Here is a 22791-nt window from a genome sequence, read left to right as displayed (position 1 = left end):
AAGGCATGTGTGTCAAAGGAAGACATGTATGACCTAATTGTTCTAATTTGAATGAAAATTTCTTGACGATAATCATTATCCTTGTGTATATTTGCAATGACGCAGTGGTGCGTGACAAAAGAAGAAAAAAAAAAAGGAAATCTGGTCACACTATCGAACACCCGTGATCGCCATTTCTAATATGGTTATTTGCATTCGTCTTGCAAACAGGACGAATGGATTCCAGCCATTCTCTAGGTCGCCTCAAGATACGCCTCGAACCATGGGAGAAGTAGAAACATTGACCCTGTTATGAACCAGTAGAATTTGAATTCACGTACAGATTTCGAGTGCTTTACATGAGGCGCAGCCTTCATATGCATGTCGGTTGGAGTGCTCTGGTATATTACTGGTGAATACGGTAGCATACATGCCAAGCGGGCGTGCATTCTTTGCTCTGCCTTGACTAGAGCCTTGCCAGCCTGACACGAATTGTGGCTGTACCAAGGGACGGTCAAGCTGCTTCCCCCATCAATTCAAAACTTTCGAATTTCCTCAGACCTCTACCAAGAAATCCAAAGACAAAACTTCTGCCCCATCCAAGGAGAGACAATTGAGGACCTGCCATGGCGGAAGCCGTCGGGCTGGTGACTGGATTGGCCTCCTTAGCTATCTCTATTGCTGAGGGAGCCGCGAGGCTGCGTGATCTCTACAAGGAGTCCAAGACGATTTCTCAGGAAGTAGAGTCGCTTCTTGAGGACCTCAAGTTCTTGACTTTCCTTGTCAAGAGACTTGAAGGCCTGTCAACTCTAGACGACCACGATGTTTCTCTCGCTATAAGTCACTGCCGAAAGACTGTTCAAAATGTTGCTTCAACCCTCGAGGAGATGACAGAGACACTCGACGCTGCCGAGAAGAAACCTCGCAAGACGCTCTCCCGAATGCGATGGCTTAGCACCAATAAGAAGGACTTGAAAAAACTTCAGGATCTCACAGTTGTTGCAAAACTGGACATACTTTCGTGAGCCTCGTTGCCACATTGCCGAGACCAAGCTAACAATGACTATGTAGGATGTTCAGTTATCCTCATCATAGGCGCATTCCCACCTCGCCTCCAACTCCCGAGACACATCAAAGAATCGGTAAAGAAGAAGAGCAGGAACAGCCCGACCGATCTCACTCCGAGGAAGTGACGCCACGGCCAAATACCGCAGTTTCGAACACTCTTGTCGCCGGGCCGGGGCGACCCCGTCAACGACGAACAGATTGCACCCGCAGAGCTTGCTCATGTACTTGCCATATCAAGGGGCAGATCACCAGTCGTTTCTGGAATTTTGAATACACCCCCTTGTCATTCATCCTCAAAGGATGCTCCAACCCCAATTGTACTGCCAGTGAGTACGTATCAGAGCTTCACATAGCACTTACCCAGCTTGGTTGGCATCGAGCCATCACCTTTGGTTTGAGGCTCACTTCCGCCGCTGGGACGTACTCCATCAGACCTTCACTTCAAATCAAGGAAGAAGTGGTGAGGTATACATCGCGTGGCTTTGAACTGCTTTGGAGATTGAGAGAGGGGTTTTCCGATTGGGAGGAGGTGGTACAGGAGTTTCGAGAGATGTATCAAGAGGACAAGCGGATAATAAGACATGTCAATCCTGCAGGGCGTGGTTATATCGGGGTAAGCCATTCTCGTTGTTGTTTCCCCCCTCATTCAAGGAGTACTAACACAAGTCTAGGAACTGTTGTGGTACACACCACATGTCAGCTGGGGCTCTGCTTTGAGGGTTTTGAAGGTATTCATGGCGGAATTTAAAATGGAAACAGGCCTAGACGATATCAAGTAAGTATCTGAAAACCTGGAGGGAAGTGGTATTGCAGTGTTCGGGTGACAACAACTTCGGCTATCTTGAGCACCACGGGTTTTGTATCCTCGTAATGGTTTGCCATAACTGACTCCTAGAAAAGCTTTCTCTATCGCATGGCTCGTTGGATTGGAGAAGGACCTCATCTTTGGCTATTCGAGGAGCTCCTCGCCCTTGGCTTTAACTCGTGCAACTTGCCAGCTCCATCAGCCAAGATGTGGCCTGAGCCTTGCGATCCGAACTGGTTTTCTGAAGAAGTTACTCCGGATCCATTTTTCCTCGAACTCCTAGCAATGATGGTCTCCGTTGATCCAGGTAAGCATTACTCCACCATTTATGATATGACAGCAGTCTTCTTGTGCTGACTACCATGTAGACTTCGGAGGTACAACACTACTACAGCGGGAGATATTGTGCGGATCAGCACATTCCGTCTCGGAGCTCCTCGCTCGTGCTGTTCGGAATGATGAAATTAATTTCCTCGGCCAGACGGCTTTGCACCTCGCTGTGTTCAATATAGAGTGTGCTCCCGCTTTAATATCTGCGGGATACGCCGTGGACGCCACTGACAGAAATGGCACCACGCCTCTGATGTATGCATGTGCCATGGGAAACATCGATATGGCCAAGTTGTTGATATCAGAGGGAGCAAGCCTGAAAATCATCGACAAATTACGACATTGGGACTTCCTGGGTTATACCTTGGCCCGAGGTCATTACAAACTTGCGAGCGATCTTGCATTCTTCATCCAAGGAATCTATCCCGATAATGTCAAGTTTATCGGAGGCTCATTGGCAAAAAGAATGGCCCTATCCATGTGTTTCAGGCCGAGTTCCATCCCCAAGGATTTTCATTTTGAAGACTTGTTCAAATTAGACGCCAGACTGGACTTCACATTCCCCGATGGGAACGAGAACACAGATGGAAACAATATCATGCATTATTGGCTAGGTCTGTCAAATGCAAAGACTCTGATCGCGCACGGGTTTACCGGACTCGACCAAAAGAACAGCGATGGTATCACTCCGCTCATGAAATGTGCAAGGCCATGGTTTCTTGATACAATGGATACATTGATCGAGCACGGTGCCGACGTCAATGCACAGGATCTCTGCGGACGAATTCCAATGCACTATGCAGTCACGAACTGGCCGCCATCGCGTCCGTACTCGATGGACGATACGCACGTAATCGGCTCTAGGTGTATAGAGAAGCTTGTCAGAGCAGGAGCGAGGCCCCATAGTCACGACCTTTGTCGTTGTGCATGCTCTCCGAAGGGATGTACACCAGCGAAAGTCCTAGGCGCATACTTCTGCCACCCCAACGCATTCTTTTCTTTCCGCCGTCTTGAGGACACTATCGAGTGGCTTTGCTTACTGGAAGAGAATGGAGATGCAAAAGTCATGAACGCTCAGCTAATTCAATTCATTAGATGTGCTCAATTCGACGAAATGGAATTGACACATACGTGCTGCGACGGCGGAACAGGATATTGGGCATCCCAAACGCTTTCATCAGAAGACAAGGAAGCAGTTGTGTGGGAAGAATTCGAAGGCATAGCACAACTAGAGTCCCACATCTCGATCCTGGAAATGAAATCCTGCAAGGAGCTAATAGATGCGTGGCTACATCAGCTTCGCCGAAGCCATGATCATTACCTCAAACGTAATAATTTCCATCAGTGGGAGGAAATTCTCCGCAAGGCCACAGTCCACAAAGGTAGACCACAGATCAAAGTAAGCAGATTTTCCGAGATGTATGACTTTGACTGACCACCTTGAACTTAGGAAAGGGAGACGTATACAATCGACTCCAAGAAAGACTGCTTTGAGCCACCCCCAACGGTCATTGCCGAAGAGCATCATGACGATGGCCCCATCAGACAGATGGTTACTCTTCTGTGGGCATTGGAGAAGCACGTTGTAGTTAGAAGAAACGCGAATGAAGACCCCACTAAGCTCGAAAGGTGGTACAATCGACGCCTCTCATGGGTGACTGGAATCTTGGATTGCATGAATATATCCAGAGATCTCATTACGATGAAGTTACGGGAGCGTGGCATCCACTCTCGGGAAAAGGATGATGGACCTTTTGCAGAGACGGTGATCGAACATTTTCTGCAAAGCTGTAAGCTATTTCATTTGCATGTTGGGAATAGCAATATAGAGTAGGAAAGGAAATAGAGTGGCAGGTTTCACGCACGTGATTTCTTGATCTTCGTTCGTGGTATTTGTTTAACACTGGACGCATTTATGATAGCCTTGCCCAACGCAAATCGTGCCAAGTACTTTCTATGACTCCAATTTGGCAATCTCAAACACAATGATATCTCTGATCGATGCGTCGCTTAGACGCGTAAACCCGAATTGATCTCATGCAGATAGACCGGTCAGCAGAAGTATGCGTGCCGAAATCTTACTCCAGGCCAATCCCTGCCTAGATTGGTAATTCTGGCTAGATGGCGCATCATTCATGAACGGGCATGCCTTGTTATCGGGCTCAGCCTCGTCAACTTGGCAGGATGTGATCAGCTGTCCTTGCAGCTTACCGTCTCCTGATTAGTCAATACCGCACAACTTGGCAGCAGTAATATCCGCCACTTCTCACCGCATCGGTAATATGTAACAAGATGCCGGGCGATGGACACGTTCAGACTCCATGTAACAACCAGTTGCTTTTTCAAGATGTTTTTTTTTTTTTCACATTTCGATTTTGCGCTTCAAAGTTTGTTGTAAGGGACCTCACAACTAACGAAATGTTCCGGGTTTTAAAAACAATCGTTACGTGGGCTTGTTTTGAGGTCATATAGGAGCTGTCGATCCTTAATATTTCCTCAACGAGTTCTATCCGCGACAGCTATCATTTCATTGAAGTACAATGGGAACCACCTGTAGTACCAACATAGAATGCGACATCGAGGGCAGCGCCGTACAATTTGCCGCAGATCCAGACGTCGTAGGTGCCCACTCATTCATCAAGGTTTCAGTCCTTTCAAAGACAATACTGATCCATCGTTGCTTACGATAGGCCGGGATAGGTGTAAGTAAATCTCATGGGACCTCATCTTTGTTTCCATGAGTGTGGCTGTCGCTCGACATTGCCTCTTCAGTCTTTGCTGACCATGAGCTTCGATCCAGGTCATTGCGGCCATATTCACATCTGCTTGGTTGACCTTTGCCATTGCACTTTTCACGTACAATCTCGTTGACGGAGTCATGGAAAAAGACAACCCCGGTATCGCGGCAATCGACCTTCAGTTACGCGACTATGTACTGAAAAAGCTCAGTGGAACTCCAGTCGATGAGATCCTTTCTTACATTCGCGTCCGCGTCACCAGGGACAAGATGCAAGAGGTATGCCTCATGTTCTCTGATCAGCAACTCGTGGCGGGCGGCGCGATTCTGACTGTGGGCTACATGAGACACTGTGAAATCACACAATATCACTTTTACATAGCTGCGAACCTCACTCTCGCGTCTTTTGCAACGTACCAGTCCGTTTTACTGATTGTTCGCGATGTGCTCAAAGCCAACATTCGCAGAGGATGGCGGCTGGGATGGATAGCAATTGTCTTTGGTTGCGTTCTGGCTTTCAATTTCGTCATTTACAATGACAAGTTTCTGGTTCCTGGGCTTTGGGGCCTCTCGATGGACTGTTTATGGAGGCAGCTCCCAAGTGGCCTCACCCCAAGAGTCATACCCTACGTCGTGGTGGGCACTGTCGTTGACTTGATGTCTGCCTATTCCATCGTTTCTTGTTTGTACCCGGAGATCAACGACTTTTACCTGGTAAAGACGCTCGGACATTTTGTCTACACGGTCATGTGTCAGCCGACATACCTATACAGAAGAGTTGAAGACCACGTTGACCAGCGCTCTAAATTTCGGTGGCTGTGGAAGTTGGTTGAATGGCCCACGTGGCTTCTCTTTGTCATGTCCTTCACACTTCGTGAGATATTCGCATCATTATACTTTGATCTGGCGCGTATATTCGCCTATCTATTTCAAACCACTTATGTCGTGGGATGGGCAAGGGACAATGCAGCTATCAATGGTCGGGAGGGGCCAGAGGATACTTGGGGCTTTGGTCAGATTCTACCGCTCCTACTGCTGGCTTTGCCATTGTTTTCTTTCGTGGAGATAGTCTGCGGTAAGCGCATGAGTACATATGTGTTTGTGCGATTTATTCTTTTTCCAAGAATAGAAAGACGAGCCTTGCTGTACACTGCTAACGTTGGACTTGAAAGGGGCCCCGAGAATCAGCAACCTCGCATCATGATGCTCAGCATACCAGACGTACAGGTACTGCTGAAACCGCCAACACAATTACGACGAACGAAACGAAAGGGTATGAAGAGAAATTGTACGACAAGAAATGGTTTCTATTGTGGGTTTTTGCGGTTTTGTGTGCGCTCTTTGTCACGATCATCTTGGTGGTAATATTTCTGGATAATGGAATTCCGATTTAGCTACTATTGGTGAACAAGCTTACAGATAGGTTATACAACTACATACGAGGGTGCCTAACCTCCGTTGTAGTTGAAGAGCCGCACCCGCGCCGAAGTTTGAGACGAAGCTGGCCAAGAGAAAACGGGTTGGAACATGGATAATCTGTGATTAGTTTTGCCTTCTTGCTCTCATCGTGACATTGTCAGTTGAGTTAGAAAACGGTGTTTCGCGTTCGTGATTAAAACGCGCCGAATGCTGTCAACTAAGACAACGCGATTGGTGCTGAATTTTTTTTTTTAAAAAAAAAAAAAAAAAAAAGAACAGACGGGGATCTCTGGTGTTGTAAGGGAGGGCAGAGATGCATTGGTGTCATAGGTAGCAATGTTGATAATACGGACAAGTTCGACATGATTTTCGTCTACAATCACGCCGGGTGCAACTGATTCGTGGAAGTGTCGTCTTATTTTGCCCCAAGTCAAAAAAGAGGCTTGAGCCATCTGAGATTGCATGAGCTTATCGCCAGAACTACCAGAAACGGACAGGACCTTTTCCTTTCCTTCCTAGCGCAGCGCTGCTTTCTTTAGTGGGGTGGGTTGCGATGGACCCCTGAGCGGTTAAACTCTCCCTCTCAAGCCTCTGTGATTGAGAGACCCTGGTAAAACAAGGTAAAGGTAATCACGACCCCCAAGCCATTGTGCGTCATCGCTCATTCCTCCATACCTACCAACCTACTAATCAGATGGGCCTGGGGCCATTGCTACTACCTGTTGAACCTGTTAGGCATCGCCCCCAAGAAGGGCAAATCCAGTTCATCCAATGTGATCTAGGTACATCAGGTCAGTAGGTAAGAATCATGGTGTCTCAGTTAGACGACAATTTCCCAAACTTCGAGCTTCCTTGACAATAGCTCCCATTGCCATGAAATAAACCCTCTTTTACCCTTTGCCAACTTCATCCTGTAACCACCTTTTTTTTCTTCAAACAATTACTTACCCTAATCCAAAAGTTGCCCCGTCCGTTCTTCTAGATATTTTTGACTGCATTGCTCGAAACAAGGTATCCATCGCCAGGGTCTAGCCTCTGGATGCGCCAGTTGGTTTTTTTCTGGATTCGTTTCTCTCTCTTCCATCCATTCACGAATCGCGTCTCGACTTGCAACCGGGGTCATTGAGGGGCTGGCCTCCATCAGCCAAGGCCAGCGCATCTCGGTTTACATACCGGACCGCTATTCGTTGTTCGCTGGGCACCTGTTCCTACGTCACAGCCTACCCTACCAGGTTACCGGACACTCGTTCTCATCGAACCGCTCGCGACCCAGCGCAACTTGCCAACCAAGTCTTCGCGCCAAGTCTGCCCCGGCCTTAGCTCAAGGGGAAGAGCTGGGAAATATCCCTGCCAACAAATAAGACGTCTTTTTTGGCTGGTATACAAAATCATAATTGGGGTCCTTTGCATCTTTCTTTCCTTTTGACTTGGATCATGCAATATCACTCCGTTGGAATTCTTTGGTTTCCAAACACTCGAATCTCGAAATAGCACCTAGTCGTGGTGCGCCAACTATACACTCCGCCAACCGGGGCTGTCATCTCCCGCCAATCGCTTATATACTGTTTCGCTAGCTTCATTGCCTTACAAAATGTCGCGCGACTCGAGATCGCGCCGTACGGCGGCTTCCTCTGGGAGAAAACCGCTCTTTGCTGCGGCCCTGCTGTTATTATCCGAGGCGCAAGTCGCCCGCGCAGTCGTGTATCCCAGCTTCCACGAATTGTTCAAGTTCGACTATCTCCACCCACGACCAGAAGCTGCTCCTATAGATGGTGTATCCAGGCGCACCGTGTCAAAGCGTGAGAACCCTATACCTCTTATCGTCACCAACAATTGCGGCGATACCATCTGGCCTGGCATTGCTACTCAAGCCGGTGATGGTCCTGAATCCAGCGGTTTTGAGCTGGGGCCTGGCGAAACAAGAGACCTGACCGTGGGACCAACATGGAATGGTCGCGTCTGGGGCAGGACAAATTGCACAGTTAGTAATGAAACTGCAACTTGTCTGACGGGCGACTGCTTTGGGCTGCTGGAATGCGACTATAGTGTAAGTTTTTGCCAACGTGCTCGGATTGATCGTTACTGTCATGGTTACTGATGACTACTGCAACAGGGAGCCGCTCCAGCCACGCTCGCAGAGTTCAATCTTGCTGGTGGCCAGACAGGCCTCCAAACCTTTTACGACATTTCTCTGGTTGACGGCTACAACTTACCACTTGGTGTCGTCTACCAACCAGCCAGTAATACCAGCGATATACCTCCAAACTTTGTCAACGCTGCTTGCATAGCGACCCCGGGGTATCTCATGTCACCTAATAGAACTGGGTACTACTACACCAACTCGAGTTATCCCATGCCCTACGAGGATACCCAAACAAACGCCGGTATTACTAATTGGTGCCCCTGGGATCTTCAGGCATTTCCGCCAGACAAGCCCGGCGATGGTATCTACCCATACCCGGATGACCAGATCGAGCGACCAACTTTTGACCCGTGCAAGAGTGCCTGTGCCGCCACGAATGCGGCAAGTGACTGCTGCACAGGAGATTACAATGATCCAACCAAGTGCAAGCGGAACTTGTACGCAAAAAATGCAAAGGCGGTATGCCCAGATGCGTACAGCTTTGCCTATGACGACCAGACCTCGACCTTTATCATACCGAGTGGTGGAGGCTGGGAAGTGGTCTTTTGCCCAGAGGGACGCAGCACAAACATTCTCGAGACGTACGGTGATCAGATCTCAGCATTAGCAGCCGGAGGAGTCGTGACCGAGGAGATGACGCAGATCGCTATGAACATTAGCTACATCGAATCGATCTCTGGTACTCCTGCGGTCCTGGCCAGTCCGGTGTTGTTGGTTGCACTTGCGAGTGCGCTAGCTATTCTGGCAATACTCTAGACACGACGGGATTGTGGAAAGACTGACAATTACGACGAAACGAAGGCTCATGGAGAGATGATGGGAGTTGAGACTAGAGATAGAGCTAGGGAAACATAGACCCTGGCGTGCACACGAGAGCTGGACTTGATCGTGTGTACTACAGATACCTGACACGGGTGAACGTCATTCATTAGCGGATAGACATTATGATTTCCTGATACCCTTTATATAGCACCTGGATAATGCCGATGAACCGCACTTGATGCACAAGTCTCGACGGCCATGCACCTTGTGATAATCCTGTTGATCCGGCCAATGACCATCGAAGGAATAATCCGTGCTGGTATCTCTAGTGACCTAAGACAACCGTAATGGAGAAGATGGAGACGGTATTCAAGATGACCCTTTCATGTCGAAAACTAACGTGCAGATAAAAGGAAAGTAAAAGCCCTTGACGTATCATCGACAGCCTGAGGTCTATGAGGTTGTATACGAATAGCCATATATATATATATATCAGTCACTTGTGGCATATCATTACTTGTCTTATTCAGCTGCAGTGTAATGTGAAGCACCCGTCTAACGCTTCTATCTTTTCCTGGCCGGTGAGATTGCCATAGTTCATAGTGGTGTGTGTTGAATGTGGATGATGGTCAATATGCAGTACACATCATATCGTAACCAAGACATTCTCGACGGTTGATTTGTCCTGATCCGTCTTGAGGCAGCCACTGTGGCGGGCGCGATAATGGCTTGTTCACTCCTAGCTACAGAAGCTGAAATGCTCGAGTGCGTCTAGTTCATAATCTTAATTCCATTTGTAGTACGTTCGAGATCGGCCAGCTTCCAGCTAAAGTACATGTCAGTTGAATTCAATTGGAGCGGTCCCTTCACAGTGCGCTGCCATTGGTAAAGATCAGGGGATTAGACTGCCGTCTGTTAATGCAGTACCTCTTCGTTTGACTCCAAATCGACAACGGCGTTTACCAATTTCCCCCAACGAACTACTCCAACAAAGTTCAACGCTTATCCCCCGCTCTGGTAAAACAAGCTTTTGAGCACAGATGAGGCACTTGCATCGCGTACTGTGCTGTCATTGCCAATCCGGCTCTCGTTTGGAGTGCCATTGTGCTACCCAAAGCGGTGGGCGTCTCTGTCCATCACGACTCCTGCTTGTTGCCGCGCTTACCCAATGGTACTATTTGCTGCCGGGCCGTGACGCGGGCTGAGAGACATGCAGCTAAGGTAGGTAGCTTTGGCCCCCATCTGATTGCTTCTCCCAAATGGTCAGCCGGAAAGAGCTGAGAAAAGGTAGCTGCGGTTGGAGATATATATTTCAAACATGTTTCCCCTCCTCGGCCTGACAGCTCTGGAAACCTGAAGCTCCATCCCTCCTCAGCTCCTCGTCCAACCAACCTGAACAACCTACCTAAGGCTACCTCGTGTTGTAGAACCCCAACAACGGCATTTTCGAACTTGTAAACAAACACGTAGCACAACCGCGTACTCGGCAATCAAGTCAATCAAACTTTCACGCATCAATTACAATGAAGTCGGCTCTCATCCTTGTTGGCGCAGCACTGGCTGTTGCACAAAACTTTTCCGGCCAACCCTCGTGTGCTGTAAGTGCTTCTTCTTGATTTCCGCATAGTACAAGGTCATAAGCACTGCTTGCTTTTCCAGGCGCAAACGTCACTAACGAATCTTCCTTAGACTTCTTGCCTCAGCGTAGCCATCACTGGTGCTGGCTGTGCTTTGGACGATGCTGCCTGCCAATGCGGTCCTACACAAGCTTCCATTGCCGCCTCAGCAGCTCCCTGTCTCCTCACCGCCTGCCCCGTGACCGACCTGAGCCAGGCCCAGAGTGCCGGCGCCGCAGCGTGCGCCGCGTACTCGGCCAGTGCGGGCTCCGGTGACTCCTCGTCCGGCACCATCACCACGGGCCCGACTGCTACCGACAGCCTGAGCAGCACCCTGGCGCACAGCGGTGATACCATTATCGGCATCTCGACCAACAGCACGGGCTCGGCCACCGACACCAAGACGATTGTGGGCACGGTCCAGACTCCCTCGGTCTCCAATACTGCGAGTGTGAGCGGCACGGGCAGCACGCCCAATCTCGCACCTACGGCGGCTCCGGCCAAGATTGTTGGTGGTGTTTTGGCGGGTCTCTTGGGCGTTGTTGCTGCTCTCTGAGCAAAGTTTGAGTCTGCTGATCCTGATGAGCGTGGTACCTTCTTCTGGTGTATTCTTGTTGATGTGCCAAAAAGCCAGCGTGCGCGAGCCTGTTATAGTTTTCATGGTCAAGGAGATGTAATGAGCCTAGGATTCTGTATGAACTAAGAATGTAATGAGCACACCCAATTGTGATGTTTTCCCCATTGTACAGGTGAATGAGGAAGCTGTTTTTCTGCTACAAGGCGCAAATTCTCAACGAAGCTTGAAATTGGTTCCTAAAAACAGCTTCAAGTCATAAGTTCTTCACTAAATACCCTAGTGACTGTGTACCTAGGCGTCTCAATGTTATGTCAGCAAATCCCATGCCTCAGTCTTGCGTGTGATAGTATACTATTGTGCTGAGCTTACATGTGGAGCCCTCCGTCTCTAGCGTGAGATGGGCCAACATTATACTTGGATCCACCCTGAGCAGACATTACTCGTGACTGGTTAATTCGGTAAATTTACCGTGTATGTCATGGTTAGAAGTCTCTGATAACTCCATCGGCTTGTACAGAGTCTGGATCATGGTGTGTTCAATCGTGCCACTGCAGTAGATGGTCGATTGACCCTGAAACTGACTACCTGCGTCAACGATTCGATTCAACACAGTGTACTTGTGAGGTATTGCAGAAACGAGCGGAATACTGTAGGTTATCAGGAGATTATATGAGAGGAAATGGGAAATAGGTACGGCAGGGGAGCGGAAGGGGGACGGAATCAAAAAGGAAAGACAAAGGGAAGTTAAGAGTATTCAAGGCCCGCCGTCTCGTGGCGAAAGACATGTAAAATAAATTGAATAATTTCAGCAAATCGAAGCAAGAATTGTTCAGACGGCTTCAGAATGGCTGAGAAGATGGTACCGATGCAACACAATGTCAAGGTCTTGTAGTAGAAGCTGCGCTGATGGGCTTTGTTTGGTGCGGAATCTATAGATGACTATCCATTAATTGAGATTGGACATGAGCATGGAAGATACATTTTCTACATGACTTGAAGCGTAGTACCTGATTCAAGCTGCTGATCGCGGTTTGATCAAAGTGACTTCAGCTCCTACCACTTGAGAGATTAGTCGATAAAATCCACTCAGAGTCCTGAGATAAGGGGGAAAGCATTTTTGAGCTATGAATCTGCTATTCTACATTTTACGAGCGTTGGGTATAGCCTTGCAAGTAAAGAAGTCGGGTACCAAAGAATGGGTCATCGCAGTTCAATGCCTTTGACAAGATTAGAGAGGTGTGCATGTTTTGAATAGGAAGAAAAGTAGTTATTGTCCCGCGCTCATCAAGGTTCTCAATGCTCAAAGCTTGCAGCTAACCTAGGGGGTTCTGAACAAGGAACTTGTGCTCTCTTAGTAACCTGTAAACATTGTTGGATAATTTTCGGTCACCGAGCGAAGCTTTAAGTAGAGTAACAAACGCCCAAGTCATCACTGGTCCAGGGATTGGGTCATGACCAGGTTGACAAATAAACTGAATGCTAGGTTAGGCTAGTGGGAGTGGGCGCCAGACTGGCAAACGCTCAAGAAATCTTTTTTTGTCACTTGTTGAGCCTTGAGTTCAAAGCTGGTGGTCGTTTCCTTCTTTTTTTTTTTTTTTTTTTTCGTTTTCTATTTTCCTCCCTCCTGTCCTTTGTTGTTGGACGCCCACGGGTATCTCTTTCTTGGGCCCGATACCCTCCCTGTTTCTCCCATCTGCATACTCGCCCTGTGATTATTGAAAACCTCTTCCCACTGTTACATATGCTGTAATATTTATTTCTCTTTGAAAGCTACATATAGATGTATCAGGAGCAAAAGTAATGGAGAACCGACTTGCTGCCTGCCACGTCAAGACCTTTCGTTCATCCATGTTCACTTGATGTGTACGGCACAGGTGTTTCATCTGAAAAGATATTTTCCTATCAGATATGTTGTACTCGTTGCAAATGACCAGTTGACCAGCAGTTGGCCAGCCTCTCGTTTTGCCTTGTCTTGATCAATCTTAGTTTTAGTAATTATAGCAGCCGTAACTTGGTCTGGACATTGATAAATGCTTGTCAGGAGATACAACAAGCTGGCAGGTACTGTTCTTAACACCCATTACGAGGTATATTTCCAGACAGAGACAATTAGCTTGTCGTTACTGACTTGAAATCCGTGAACACGGCAACAAAGGCCGCTCGCAGAGATCGGGGTATCTTCATTGCAAAAAGTAAGGCATGGGGGCTTTGTTCGAGGAAAGTTTTGTCAAAGAACAATATCACTTCTTGAAGCCCGAGGCCGTATGCCGTAGTATACCAAAATATCGTGGACCATCTTTTCTAGAGTTCAACCAGGGGTCTTGAATTTTGGATTATTCTTCCTCAATATGCCAAGCAATGGACGCAGTTATACTCAAGCATCCCCCCTTATTCTGTTTGCATGTTGCACGTTTACAGCTTCAAGGATACGTTATGCTTTCAAAAGCATCTTTGCTCGATTACGAGTATCTATTTTGGGCAAGTTTTCAGATATATCAATGGCAGTATCTCGGGGCAAAGATGCTTGTAATTCTTACATACGCGCAAGGCCCTAGTGTTGCTCGTGAAGAATCAAGATATTGTTCGCAACGAGGAGACGTCCAAGTCTCATGGTAATAACTAGACCAAGTCAAACAGGCATGTATGCCAAAATCTATGATGAAGCGCCCCTCAACGACGCCCGCTGATGCAAGGTTCATTTTGCAGCAGCGCGTACATGGGAATACCGCGTGGCTTCTCGTCTTGCGCCGTCGTGTAGCTCTATAATGCCCAACCAATGCCGTTGATGTCAACAAACACCACAAGCTCGCGAGAGGATTTCAACCGCCGGATGTAAAGGCCAGATATCCCGTTGAGCGGTGTAGTCGAAGAATATAGCATCAAGTGACCCAGAAACCCCCTGTTTACCGAGCCTTCTTGGCAGCTTTTCTACGCTCAAACTCGGCACGTTCCTCATCATCGCTGCCGCTGAACTCTGCATCATCGTCGCTCTCCTCGGCCTGTACGTCTGCAAACATGTCGGCGCCGCTGGACGAGGGCTTGACCTCGCCGGCCGCCACAAAATCGCCCTGGTTCAGGCTGGCGTACTCGTGCTTGGAGATGAGCTCCCGCAGTTCCTTGTTCGTCGGGTCCACGAGCTGGTATGCGGTGAGCTTGGCCTTGTTCTTGACCCGGGGGTTTGAGCCTGCCTCGAGCATCATCTCGACTAGGGCATTGCCGAACTCGCGCTGGGCGGGCGGCTCCGAGTTGATCCAGCGGATGGCCGAGTGGAGCGGCGTGTCGCCCTCGGCGCGGTTGACAGGATCGCATTCAAAGTTTGGTTGGTCGAGCAAAAGGTCTATTATCTCGTCTATTGACTGAGGTCAGCATCTTTTCTCCATGAGATCCGAGCCATCATGTCCGTGTGGTATATCTATAGGTATTGGACCTGGTGGTGTTGATATGGACTAGTACGGGGAGCCCCAACGTACAGTTTCCTTGCAGTGCTGCCTCGTGGTATAGGTGATTACCCATGACAGTCGTCGTATTGTTCATCAGGGCGGAGATGTCGTCCTCGCTCTTGCAGTTCTCAATGATCTCGGTGAGAAGCTCGACATTGTTGCGCCGGCAGGCCTCGATGAGCTGCTCCTTGACCGATGCGCCCTGGGAGAGAAATTAGACATGGTCAAAGTCTTCCCCCCAAGAAGACACTCGGCATACCTCGTGCTCCTGATCGTCCGCCATGTCCGGATCGTCGAGGCTTGTTTGTCTGGCACTGGCTGCTGCTGAGCCAAGTTATTGGGAGGGTTTGGCGGGGCAATCCCTGCTGTATCTCTACGTGCAGGAGATTTGAACGACTGTAGCTCTGCCTTGAGTTAGAAAAAGACTGTGCGTTTCGACCGGACGAGTCACTCGGATGGGTTGGTGTCTGTATTTCTGGTCTCAAAGAAGGCTGACGTTGTTACGAGGGGCGCGAAGTTCAAGAGTGTGGCGGTGATGGACAGCGTTTGGGTACGCACGAGTAATTGTCCTGTCACAAGCCAGTCAATGCCCAGCGGCCCCCTTATTCACTGATACAAGCGCCTGGTGCTGTAAACACCTTACATTAGGCTGGTACTTTTCGCGGGGCTGTGTCTGTCTGGCGCGATCGGGAAACCTGACGTCGGCCAGGCCAAAGACCCGGTACCTGGCGGGGCATTTTGAGCCCAGGTGTAGAGGTGGGGGCCATTGTCTCGGCCGGAGAGATGATTTGATTGGCTGGTGGGCAGCAAAAGCTCCGCCAAAATTTAGAAATGAGCAGAGATCGATAAAGAGTCACGGTTTTTGAATCGCGAAAAGCTTCGTTACTTTTGGAGATACCCTTTGAGAACCAGCATTCTACAAACAGCATCGCATATAATCCTTGCGACTTTGAGACCAAGGACATTAACGACTGTCAACATGCTTCTGTGTAAGACGACCACCAAGTAGCTTCCTTGGTTATCGGTGCGCCTGGGACGGGTTTCGGCTAACAAGCTTCTTTCGCAGTCTGCCCCCATTGCTCCAACGCGCTGACGGTCGGCATCAGCCCTGAAACCGGTCGCAACCGACTCGAGTGTCGAACATGCCCTTACCAGCATCTCATTACAACGTCCATGTTCAGTCGTCGCGAGTACACGCGCAAGGAGCGGGAAGACGTCTTCGGTGGACCAGGCGCCTGGGACAATGCCGACAAGACCCCAGTCCAGTGTCCCAAGGAAGGTTGCAATGGCAACGAGGCTGCCTTCTTCCAGGTCCAGATTCGCAGTGCTGATGAGCCCATGACGAGTTTCTTCAAGGTGAGTAGAGTGCCCGGGTTTGTCTATGATGGCTGTAAGGAAATGGAGGGCTAATAAGTTGTTTCCCCTCTACAGTGCATGACTTGCGGTGGACGATGGAGAGAAAACTAGACCCTTTGTCACGGACTTCTTGGGTTTGTCAAGCAAAGCATCACTCAGTTTCTTTCTTTGTTTTTGCATGGCAATGGCGTTTTGGCGTTCTGCGGAGGCGCCCGGGTATGATATGTGGATTCTTGTTTTTTTTTTCTTTTTTCGTTATTGAGAGTAATAAAGCTGTGGTGGGAAGAGATGTGATAGATGCAGTTGCTTGCTAGCAGACAGAGTATAGTACTCTAGTCCTCAGACATGTGCTCAAATACGAGACTTTGCCGCATCTCATTTGGGGTCCACTCTCGGGAAGACTTTGCTCCCATCTTTCTTCCTCAGCACGTATTTGCATACATTGTGGTTATTTTTCAACGGGCGCCTATTCTCGATTCTCCGCCTCGGGATACTGTTCTTGTTCCCGATTTCCTTCGGTCGAAATGCTCTCATATCAAAATGCTCGTGCATCACATGGCATGAACTTCAGTAGCTGGCTATCCAATACAGCGCCCAGCGCATTAAGCGCTCTTCTGTAAAAGGTGTATAACGCATTGTTTCCTGGGCTATAGCAGGAACCAGCGTGGCTATCGAACCGGTAACTTGATATCAAAGTGCTCTTAAAAAAAAAGTCACTCTTTTTCTTCTCTATGCCAGTCAATGCTCGCTTTCTGCCCTTCGGAGGCAAGAACTTGGACGAGCTCGGGACTGATGATTTCCTGTCGGAAACGTTCTTGTTGGAGGAGTTCAAGATGCTTGAGCGTCGGGCCGGGATATGTGAGGTAACGCAGATATGGCGGTTGGTTCCAGTACTGCAGGTATTTGAGATATTCGATGAATGCCGGGTCTGAGAGGAGCTTCTGAGATGCGAGATGGTTCAAATAAAACGGATTCGCAAGCGACTGGACAAACTACAGCGCTTGAGGTCAGCATGCAGTGTATCAGCGAGGTAGGCAGTGTCTGGGATAGACGATGGGAGCAGCCGATACCTCGAGTTCGACCTCAAAGCGAGAGAAGCCTCCATACAGAGGCTCATCCTCCGCCGGCGGGTTAGGAGGTGATTGCGACATTGTAAAAGAAAGCGTCTGCGCGGCGATCCTGTGCTGTAGGTATGGAATGAAGCCAGACGAAGCAATTACGTAGTAGGGCGTCGTGGCGCGTCGCGCGTAAGGGTACGGTGCACCGTCAAATCGGGACCAGGGGACTGCGCGGCGCACCCACAGGGCCCCCAGACAAGCTCGGGAGAGAGGGCAAGACGGGACAGGGCTGGGAATAAGGCGGTACGGGAAGTGAGATTGAAGGCCGCGTCGCTGATGTTTGATGTTGAGGCTTGCGATCTCTAACCAGGATGATGAACTACTGTAGTAGATTGGTGGAATGGATTGTGGGGTCTCTGGGTGGTTGATGGGTGGGAGAGGGGAGAATGCTTGAGGCTCGAGCGGGCAGTTCCATTTACCATAGATCTGTGTTCTGGCCTGGATTCTGGAATTTCTGCCCCTCGAAGCCCGTCAAGGTTGCCAGGATTCACAGCCTCAAAGAGCTGTGGTGATCCGGCGCTGTGTAATTTTAGGTGCAGAAAGCTTGGCTCTTCTAGCGTAGCCGTTTACAGGGACGACCACCCGCGGCTAGTGGACATCAGTGAATGATTATCCCCCGAAATGGGCACACGAAAAAACACGCCGGGGCTTTTCTCTAGTGGTTAAGACATGCATCCAACAAACAAAGCCAGTTCAAATTTTCAGAGCAACAAATGTTGCGGACAAGGCTGGGAAGATGCGAAGGGAAAGTTGTTCACAGCAGCAGGGGAAAAAAAAGGACAACAACAGTCCCATCAAGGTGTTTGTTGAGGCTGGGGAGATGCAATGATCCACCGAAAGAGCAATGTATAGAGTTTCGTATATGCTGCCCTCTCTATATTATAACCGAGAAAATTGTGATCGGACTGCGAGCATGATTTATGTCCGGGTTCCCCTATGCTATGGATAGCAAGTCATGGGTTTTATCTCCAGGCCCCTGGTACCCGTAAAAGAGCCTCAACCATCCCACGTGTTAAGAGGAGGAAGAATCAATCAATCGTAGCCGAGCGGAGAGACCCGCAGTCTCAACTGTCTGCCGGGACAATCACATCTACGGAAGTATAAATACACAGCAGCAAGACAATACCACAAGCTTGGCAAACAATTAATATACCATGGTTGTATCCAATTCGCGGAACATACAGGCGAAAGGCGACTGTGTAGGTGGTGTTCGGTCACCCAAGTACCGGATGGAGTCTTTTTTTTTCTTCTCGTCAAAGTACCTGCCGATCTGCTAAACCCCTCTGGGCATTCGAAACAACGGACGATGGGATTGCGCAGAGACCAAAAAGGGGGTCCTGTTGTAGTATGTAGTGGGCGTCCGCCCCGAGTGCCGCCCAAGAGAAGAGCACAAGAGCTAGAAAAAGTAACAAATGCATCACCTTCCCGTTTCCGTGAAATGACGAAACGTCTCCCGATACTGGTCAGTCAGTGTCATGAATTGACTAGTCAAGCCAGCTAGCGTCTCCAGTGATAGCCAGTGATGGGCGGTCCTAGGCCATGATGTGATAGGCAGTGCGACCTTTTACATGCCAATCCTTGCCTTTTCCTTGGCTGGAATCACTTTGATTATAATGGTAACGAGTGGGGCCCCTTATTCGGGCCATTCATTCATCAGATACTCTGCTCTGATTTGATCAATGGATGGAGAGGCGACAAAAAAGTTGCTGGGTTACCTACCAACCGAGTACCACCCCCATTCTTTTTCTCCTGTTCACTGAGTGTTGATCTGGCCACTACCAGCACTGCATTCGCCCACAAGCTGCAGGTAACATAGAAAATAACCAAGCCAAGTACAAGGAGTAGTAGTAGTACATTTACCTTTTTTACCGACCCCCCTCCCCAGTCGCTCACCCACAGCTTGAGCAGCTTGCCAGTCAGTTCGCGCGCCCCCCGCGGTCCACTCCCCTGATAAGCGTTCAACCCCCTGGTGTCGTAATCTGCCAGCTCTGCAGTTTTTAATCTCCAGAGGCACATCTGTCTGTCTGTCTGGACAAAAACCGTCGAAACTTTTTTTTCCCTCTTGCCCTTTGATCTTTAGACTTTTCTTCTCGCTCCCTTCCTTTCCTTTCTCTTCGTCTTCTTGACGACTCACACTCCTTTCAAACACAATCAAAAAGTCAGCAGCAGCAGCAGCAGCAACAAACTTGGGCATTGTTCTCTCCATTGACCATAACTTCCCAACATGTCGACGGTTGCCCAGGACAAAACCGCTCAGGATGAGCGAAAGCTCGAGCAAGGTGGTGTTGCCGCCCCGGCGCCAGCCAGCAGCGGCGTGCACCCGGCGCTCTTCATTGCGTATGAGACAACAAGACACTGTTTTGGATGCTCTGGGGTTCGCGATTGCTAATGATTCCATTTTTAGCCTCTGGATTGCCATGAGTTCCAGTGTTATTCTGTTCAACAAATGGGTTCTCGCAGCTGCGCATTTCGGTATGTTTTTCCCCCCCTTGTCAATTAGTCCACTGCGACGACAAAGAAAAAATAGGAGAGAAGAAACTAACCGCTTCGACTAGATTTCCGTGGGTTACCCTCCTAAAAAAGAGTACCAAAATCGTTAATTCTCGTGATTCTAACATGATTTTTCAATTGCAGCTCTATTCTTGACAACATGGCACATGGCTTTTGCCACGGGTATGACCCAGATTCTTGCGCGCTGCTCGACAGTGCTGGACTCGCGCAAGAAGGTCCCCATGGACACCCAAACTTACATGTGAGCTGACCCCTGCATTTGCAGCCATCGCCAATTCAGGGGTAATGTGGACACTGACAACGCAACAGGCGCGCCATTGTGCCTATTGGCATCATGTTCAGCTTGAGTTTGATCCTTGGTAACCTGGCCTACCTGTACCTGAGTGTTTCCTTCATTCAGATGCTCAAGGTACGTTTTCTCAATCGCTTGTACGGGTTTTACCGCTACGAATCCTTTGCTAACGGGGCACAGGCCACCAACGCCGTCGCTACCCTGGTTACTACCTGGGTTTTCGGCATGGCTGCACCCAACATGAAGGTGCTTCTGAACGTCTCCGTCATCGTTATTGGTGTCGCCATTGCTTCGTTTGGAGAGCTCAAGTTTGAGATGTTTGGTTTCTTGGGTATGTGTGCATGCGCCACGTAATTGTGTAATACTCCATCATCTGACCATTCCTTGTAGTCCAAATCTTTGGTGTCATTGCCGAGGCTATCAGACTTGTCATGGTCCAGCGCCTTCTCAGCGGTGCCGAGTTCAAGATGGACCCTCTTGTCTCCGTCTACTACTATGCTCCCGCTTGCGCTGTCATCAACGGTGTTATCACCGTCTTCTGGGAGGGCTCTCGTTTGACCATGGCCGATATCTACTCTGTCGGCGTTATCACCTTGATTGCCAACGCCTTCATTGCTTTCTGCCTGAACGTTTCCGTTGTCCTTTTGGTACGTATATCTGGTTTCAAAATTCTGCATCGTTGTTCTAATCAACAAAAAAATAGATTGGTAAGACTTCTGCCGTTGTCTTGACCATGAGCGGTGTCCTGAAGGATATCCTACTTGTTATTGCCTCCATGGTCATCTTCGGTGACCCGGTCACTGGCCAGCAGTACATTGGTTACGGTATTGCTCTCGGCGGTCTTACCTACTACAAGCTTGGAGCCGAGAAGATGAACGCCCTGGTCACGGATGCTCGCCTCTACGTCAACGAGACTCGCCGCAACAAGCCCGCCCTGGTCAAGGTTATCGTGCTCTGCGCCGCCCTCGGTGTTGTCACCCTGATCACTCTCGGCTGGTGGAGAAACACCCCTGCCACTTCGCTCCCTGTGCCCCAGGAGTAAATTTTGGTGGCTACCTGGACAAGGCGAAGTTATACGAAGTGGTGTATGGGATGTTCCTTGCTGTAACCAATACCCGATAGGACATTTCTGTTGGACCAGCAAGAACGCTCAAATTACGTCACGATATTTTGATGTACAAGTACTTTTGTGTATAGACGTCGGGGAAAAAAGGGAGTAACAGAGATGGGCGTTTTCGGAAGCGGCGTACTACTGCTTCTCGGCTGTCGGGGTTATGATGACAACTCCGTCTGAAGATAGAGTTATTTCAGCTTTGAGCATTTGATAGCTACAAAGTAGGAAATTACTAGACAAATGGCAAACTTGACACGCACGCGGCTTGTGATAAAAATATAAAACTGATATATTCGGCTGCAAGAAGCTCGCCTTTCTTTCCTTTTCGGGAAGGAAGTCAGTATGCCAAGCTTTTCAAGGCCCTATATTCTGGCCTTATCCACAATCTTAATCTTGTCTTAATTTAGATGAGATGAGAGAAGATAAGACGAGAGATATCCATCCAGTATAGGGATCTAAGACATCTTGTGATACCAAGGCCTTGAAACACATGATTATTGGTGCTCAGACTTGGAGCCAAGTTCGCTTTACAAATATGTACCCTACACCGAGGTATTGGAGTGGTGCAAATAGAGACATCAAGATTAACCATACACCGCCGCTAAGGGGAGGAAAGTCGCGAGAGCACGTTCCAGGTAGATCGCAATCAGTGCTGCACTAAGAGTATAACAGTTTCTGATCTGCGGTACCATTGTATAGGAGCGGGCTCTTAACCCAACCCCTGTTGTCGGATGATCCTGTCATCATGGGTCAATGTATTCATCCTTCGTCGGAGGCTACATACCCAGATGGTGTGAGATGTTCTTCTCGAATGTCAGGTCCAAGTCTTCTTGGAGGAGATGTTGATGTTCCATCGGATATGCCTTGCTCAATGCTCTGTTATGATTTATACCTCGTTGTGATATGTGGGTCATAGGTGTAGTAATATGGCAAGTCTTGGCCATAGTCCTATAAAAAAAATACAAATATAATCAATTTCCTTATTATTATTATAGAGTTTCTTTTTATAGGATTTGTATATTCGGCAAATAACAATACCTTTTTGTTATGAATTCCGGTATTTTGGGAGTTTATTAGCCACTACATTACAGTGTCGGTTCTTGAGACGATTTCCTCGTCATCTCTATAGTGCATTGCGCTCTATAACTTTAGATCTGGGTATGTCATCCACAAGTCCAGGTCAAACACATGAACTAAACCACCTGAGATAATGCTTTTTACCCATGGCAGTGACTCATGCCATGATTTCATGCTTGGTGTCTGCACAACCAGATCACATTTATGGTTTTGGGAATTACGACAGATCAGCACAAGCAAGAAGATTGTGTTCGGAGCAGTCGTTGATATACAAATGACCGAGAACAGTAGACATCTTGCCAGATTTCAAACAGTGGGAAAAAATCAAATATAAAACAAGACTTCCAGCTCAAGTCAATTTGTATTAACATCGCGCAAAAGTGACGACCTAGTAGCTTCTCTTCCGCCCCGTAGGGCGATCATGAGTAAGGAGCGATAGTTTGACAT

General features: G+C 48.6%; 8 protein-coding genes across 8 annotated transcripts; 6 read left to right on the top strand and 2 right to left on the bottom strand.

Moving 5' to 3' along the window:
* Positions 1–605: 605 nt before the first annotated feature.
* On the top strand, positions 606–4016 carry PFICI_09873 (uncharacterized protein; the record flags this gene model as incomplete). The annotated part of the gene is made up of 6 exons (XM_007838454.1): positions 606–1000; positions 1051–1660; positions 1719–1822; positions 1948–2159; positions 2221–3581; positions 3633–4016. 6 exons carry the CDS (start codon positions 606–608, stop codon positions 4014–4016), a joined length of 3066 nt encoding a protein of 1021 aa, XP_007836645.1.
* A 706-nt stretch (positions 4017–4722) lies between these two features.
* On the top strand, positions 4723–6123 carry PFICI_09872 (uncharacterized protein; the record flags this gene model as incomplete). Its single annotated transcript, XM_007838453.1, has 3 exons — positions 4723–4800; positions 4983–5994; positions 6092–6123. The coding sequence occupies 3 exons, from the start codon at positions 4723–4725 to the stop codon at positions 6121–6123; spliced, it is 1122 nt and encodes a 373-aa protein (XP_007836644.1).
* A 1806-nt stretch (positions 6124–7929) lies between these two features.
* PFICI_09871 (uncharacterized protein) lies at positions 7930–9237 on the top strand (the record flags this gene model as incomplete). The annotated part of the gene is made up of 2 exons (XM_007838452.1): positions 7930–8385; positions 8452–9237. The coding sequence occupies 2 exons, from the start codon at positions 7930–7932 to the stop codon at positions 9235–9237; spliced, it is 1242 nt and encodes a 413-aa protein (XP_007836643.1).
* Positions 9238–10766: 1529 nt separating this feature from the next.
* PFICI_09870 (uncharacterized protein) lies at positions 10767–11415 on the top strand (the record flags this gene model as incomplete). The annotated part of the gene is made up of 2 exons (XM_007838451.1): positions 10767–10841; positions 10933–11415. 2 exons carry the CDS (start codon positions 10767–10769, stop codon positions 11413–11415), a joined length of 558 nt encoding a protein of 185 aa, XP_007836642.1.
* Positions 11416–14339: 2924 nt separating this feature from the next.
* PFICI_09869 (uncharacterized protein) lies at positions 14340–15159 on the bottom strand (the record flags this gene model as incomplete). Its single annotated transcript, XM_007838450.1, has 3 exons — positions 14340–14785; positions 14907–15078; positions 15136–15159. 3 exons carry the CDS (start codon positions 15157–15159, stop codon positions 14340–14342), a joined length of 642 nt encoding a protein of 213 aa, XP_007836641.1.
* A 696-nt stretch (positions 15160–15855) lies between these two features.
* Positions 15856–16286, top strand: PFICI_09868 (uncharacterized protein; the record flags this gene model as incomplete). The annotated part of the gene is made up of 2 exons (XM_007838449.1): positions 15856–15865; positions 15943–16286. 2 exons carry the CDS (start codon positions 15856–15858, stop codon positions 16284–16286), a joined length of 354 nt encoding a protein of 117 aa, XP_007836640.1.
* Positions 16287–16945: 659 nt separating this feature from the next.
* On the bottom strand, positions 16946–17383 carry PFICI_09867 (Mediator of RNA polymerase II transcription subunit 31; the record flags this gene model as incomplete). The annotated part of the gene is made up of 2 exons (XM_007838448.1): positions 16946–17224; positions 17303–17383. The coding sequence occupies 2 exons, from the start codon at positions 17381–17383 to the stop codon at positions 16946–16948; spliced, it is 360 nt and encodes a 119-aa protein (XP_007836639.1).
* Positions 17384–19574: 2191 nt separating this feature from the next.
* On the top strand, positions 19575–21195 carry PFICI_09866 (uncharacterized protein; the record flags this gene model as incomplete). The annotated part of the gene is made up of 7 exons (XM_007838447.1): positions 19575–19687; positions 19755–19822; positions 19985–20102; positions 20171–20270; positions 20334–20484; positions 20544–20800; positions 20857–21195. The coding sequence occupies 7 exons, from the start codon at positions 19575–19577 to the stop codon at positions 21193–21195; spliced, it is 1146 nt and encodes a 381-aa protein (XP_007836638.1).
* Positions 21196–22791: the final 1596 nt, after the last annotated feature.

Source organism: Pestalotiopsis fici (assembly GCF_000516985.1).
Source record: "Pestalotiopsis fici W106-1 unplaced genomic scaffold PFICI_Scf_7, whole genome shotgun sequence".
In the NCBI taxonomy this organism is placed as follows: Eukaryota; Fungi; Ascomycota; class Sordariomycetes; order Amphisphaeriales; family Sporocadaceae; genus Pestalotiopsis; species Pestalotiopsis fici.
The sequence above is the reverse complement of the archived record's forward strand: the minus strand, read 5'-3'. Positions and strand labels throughout refer to the sequence as shown.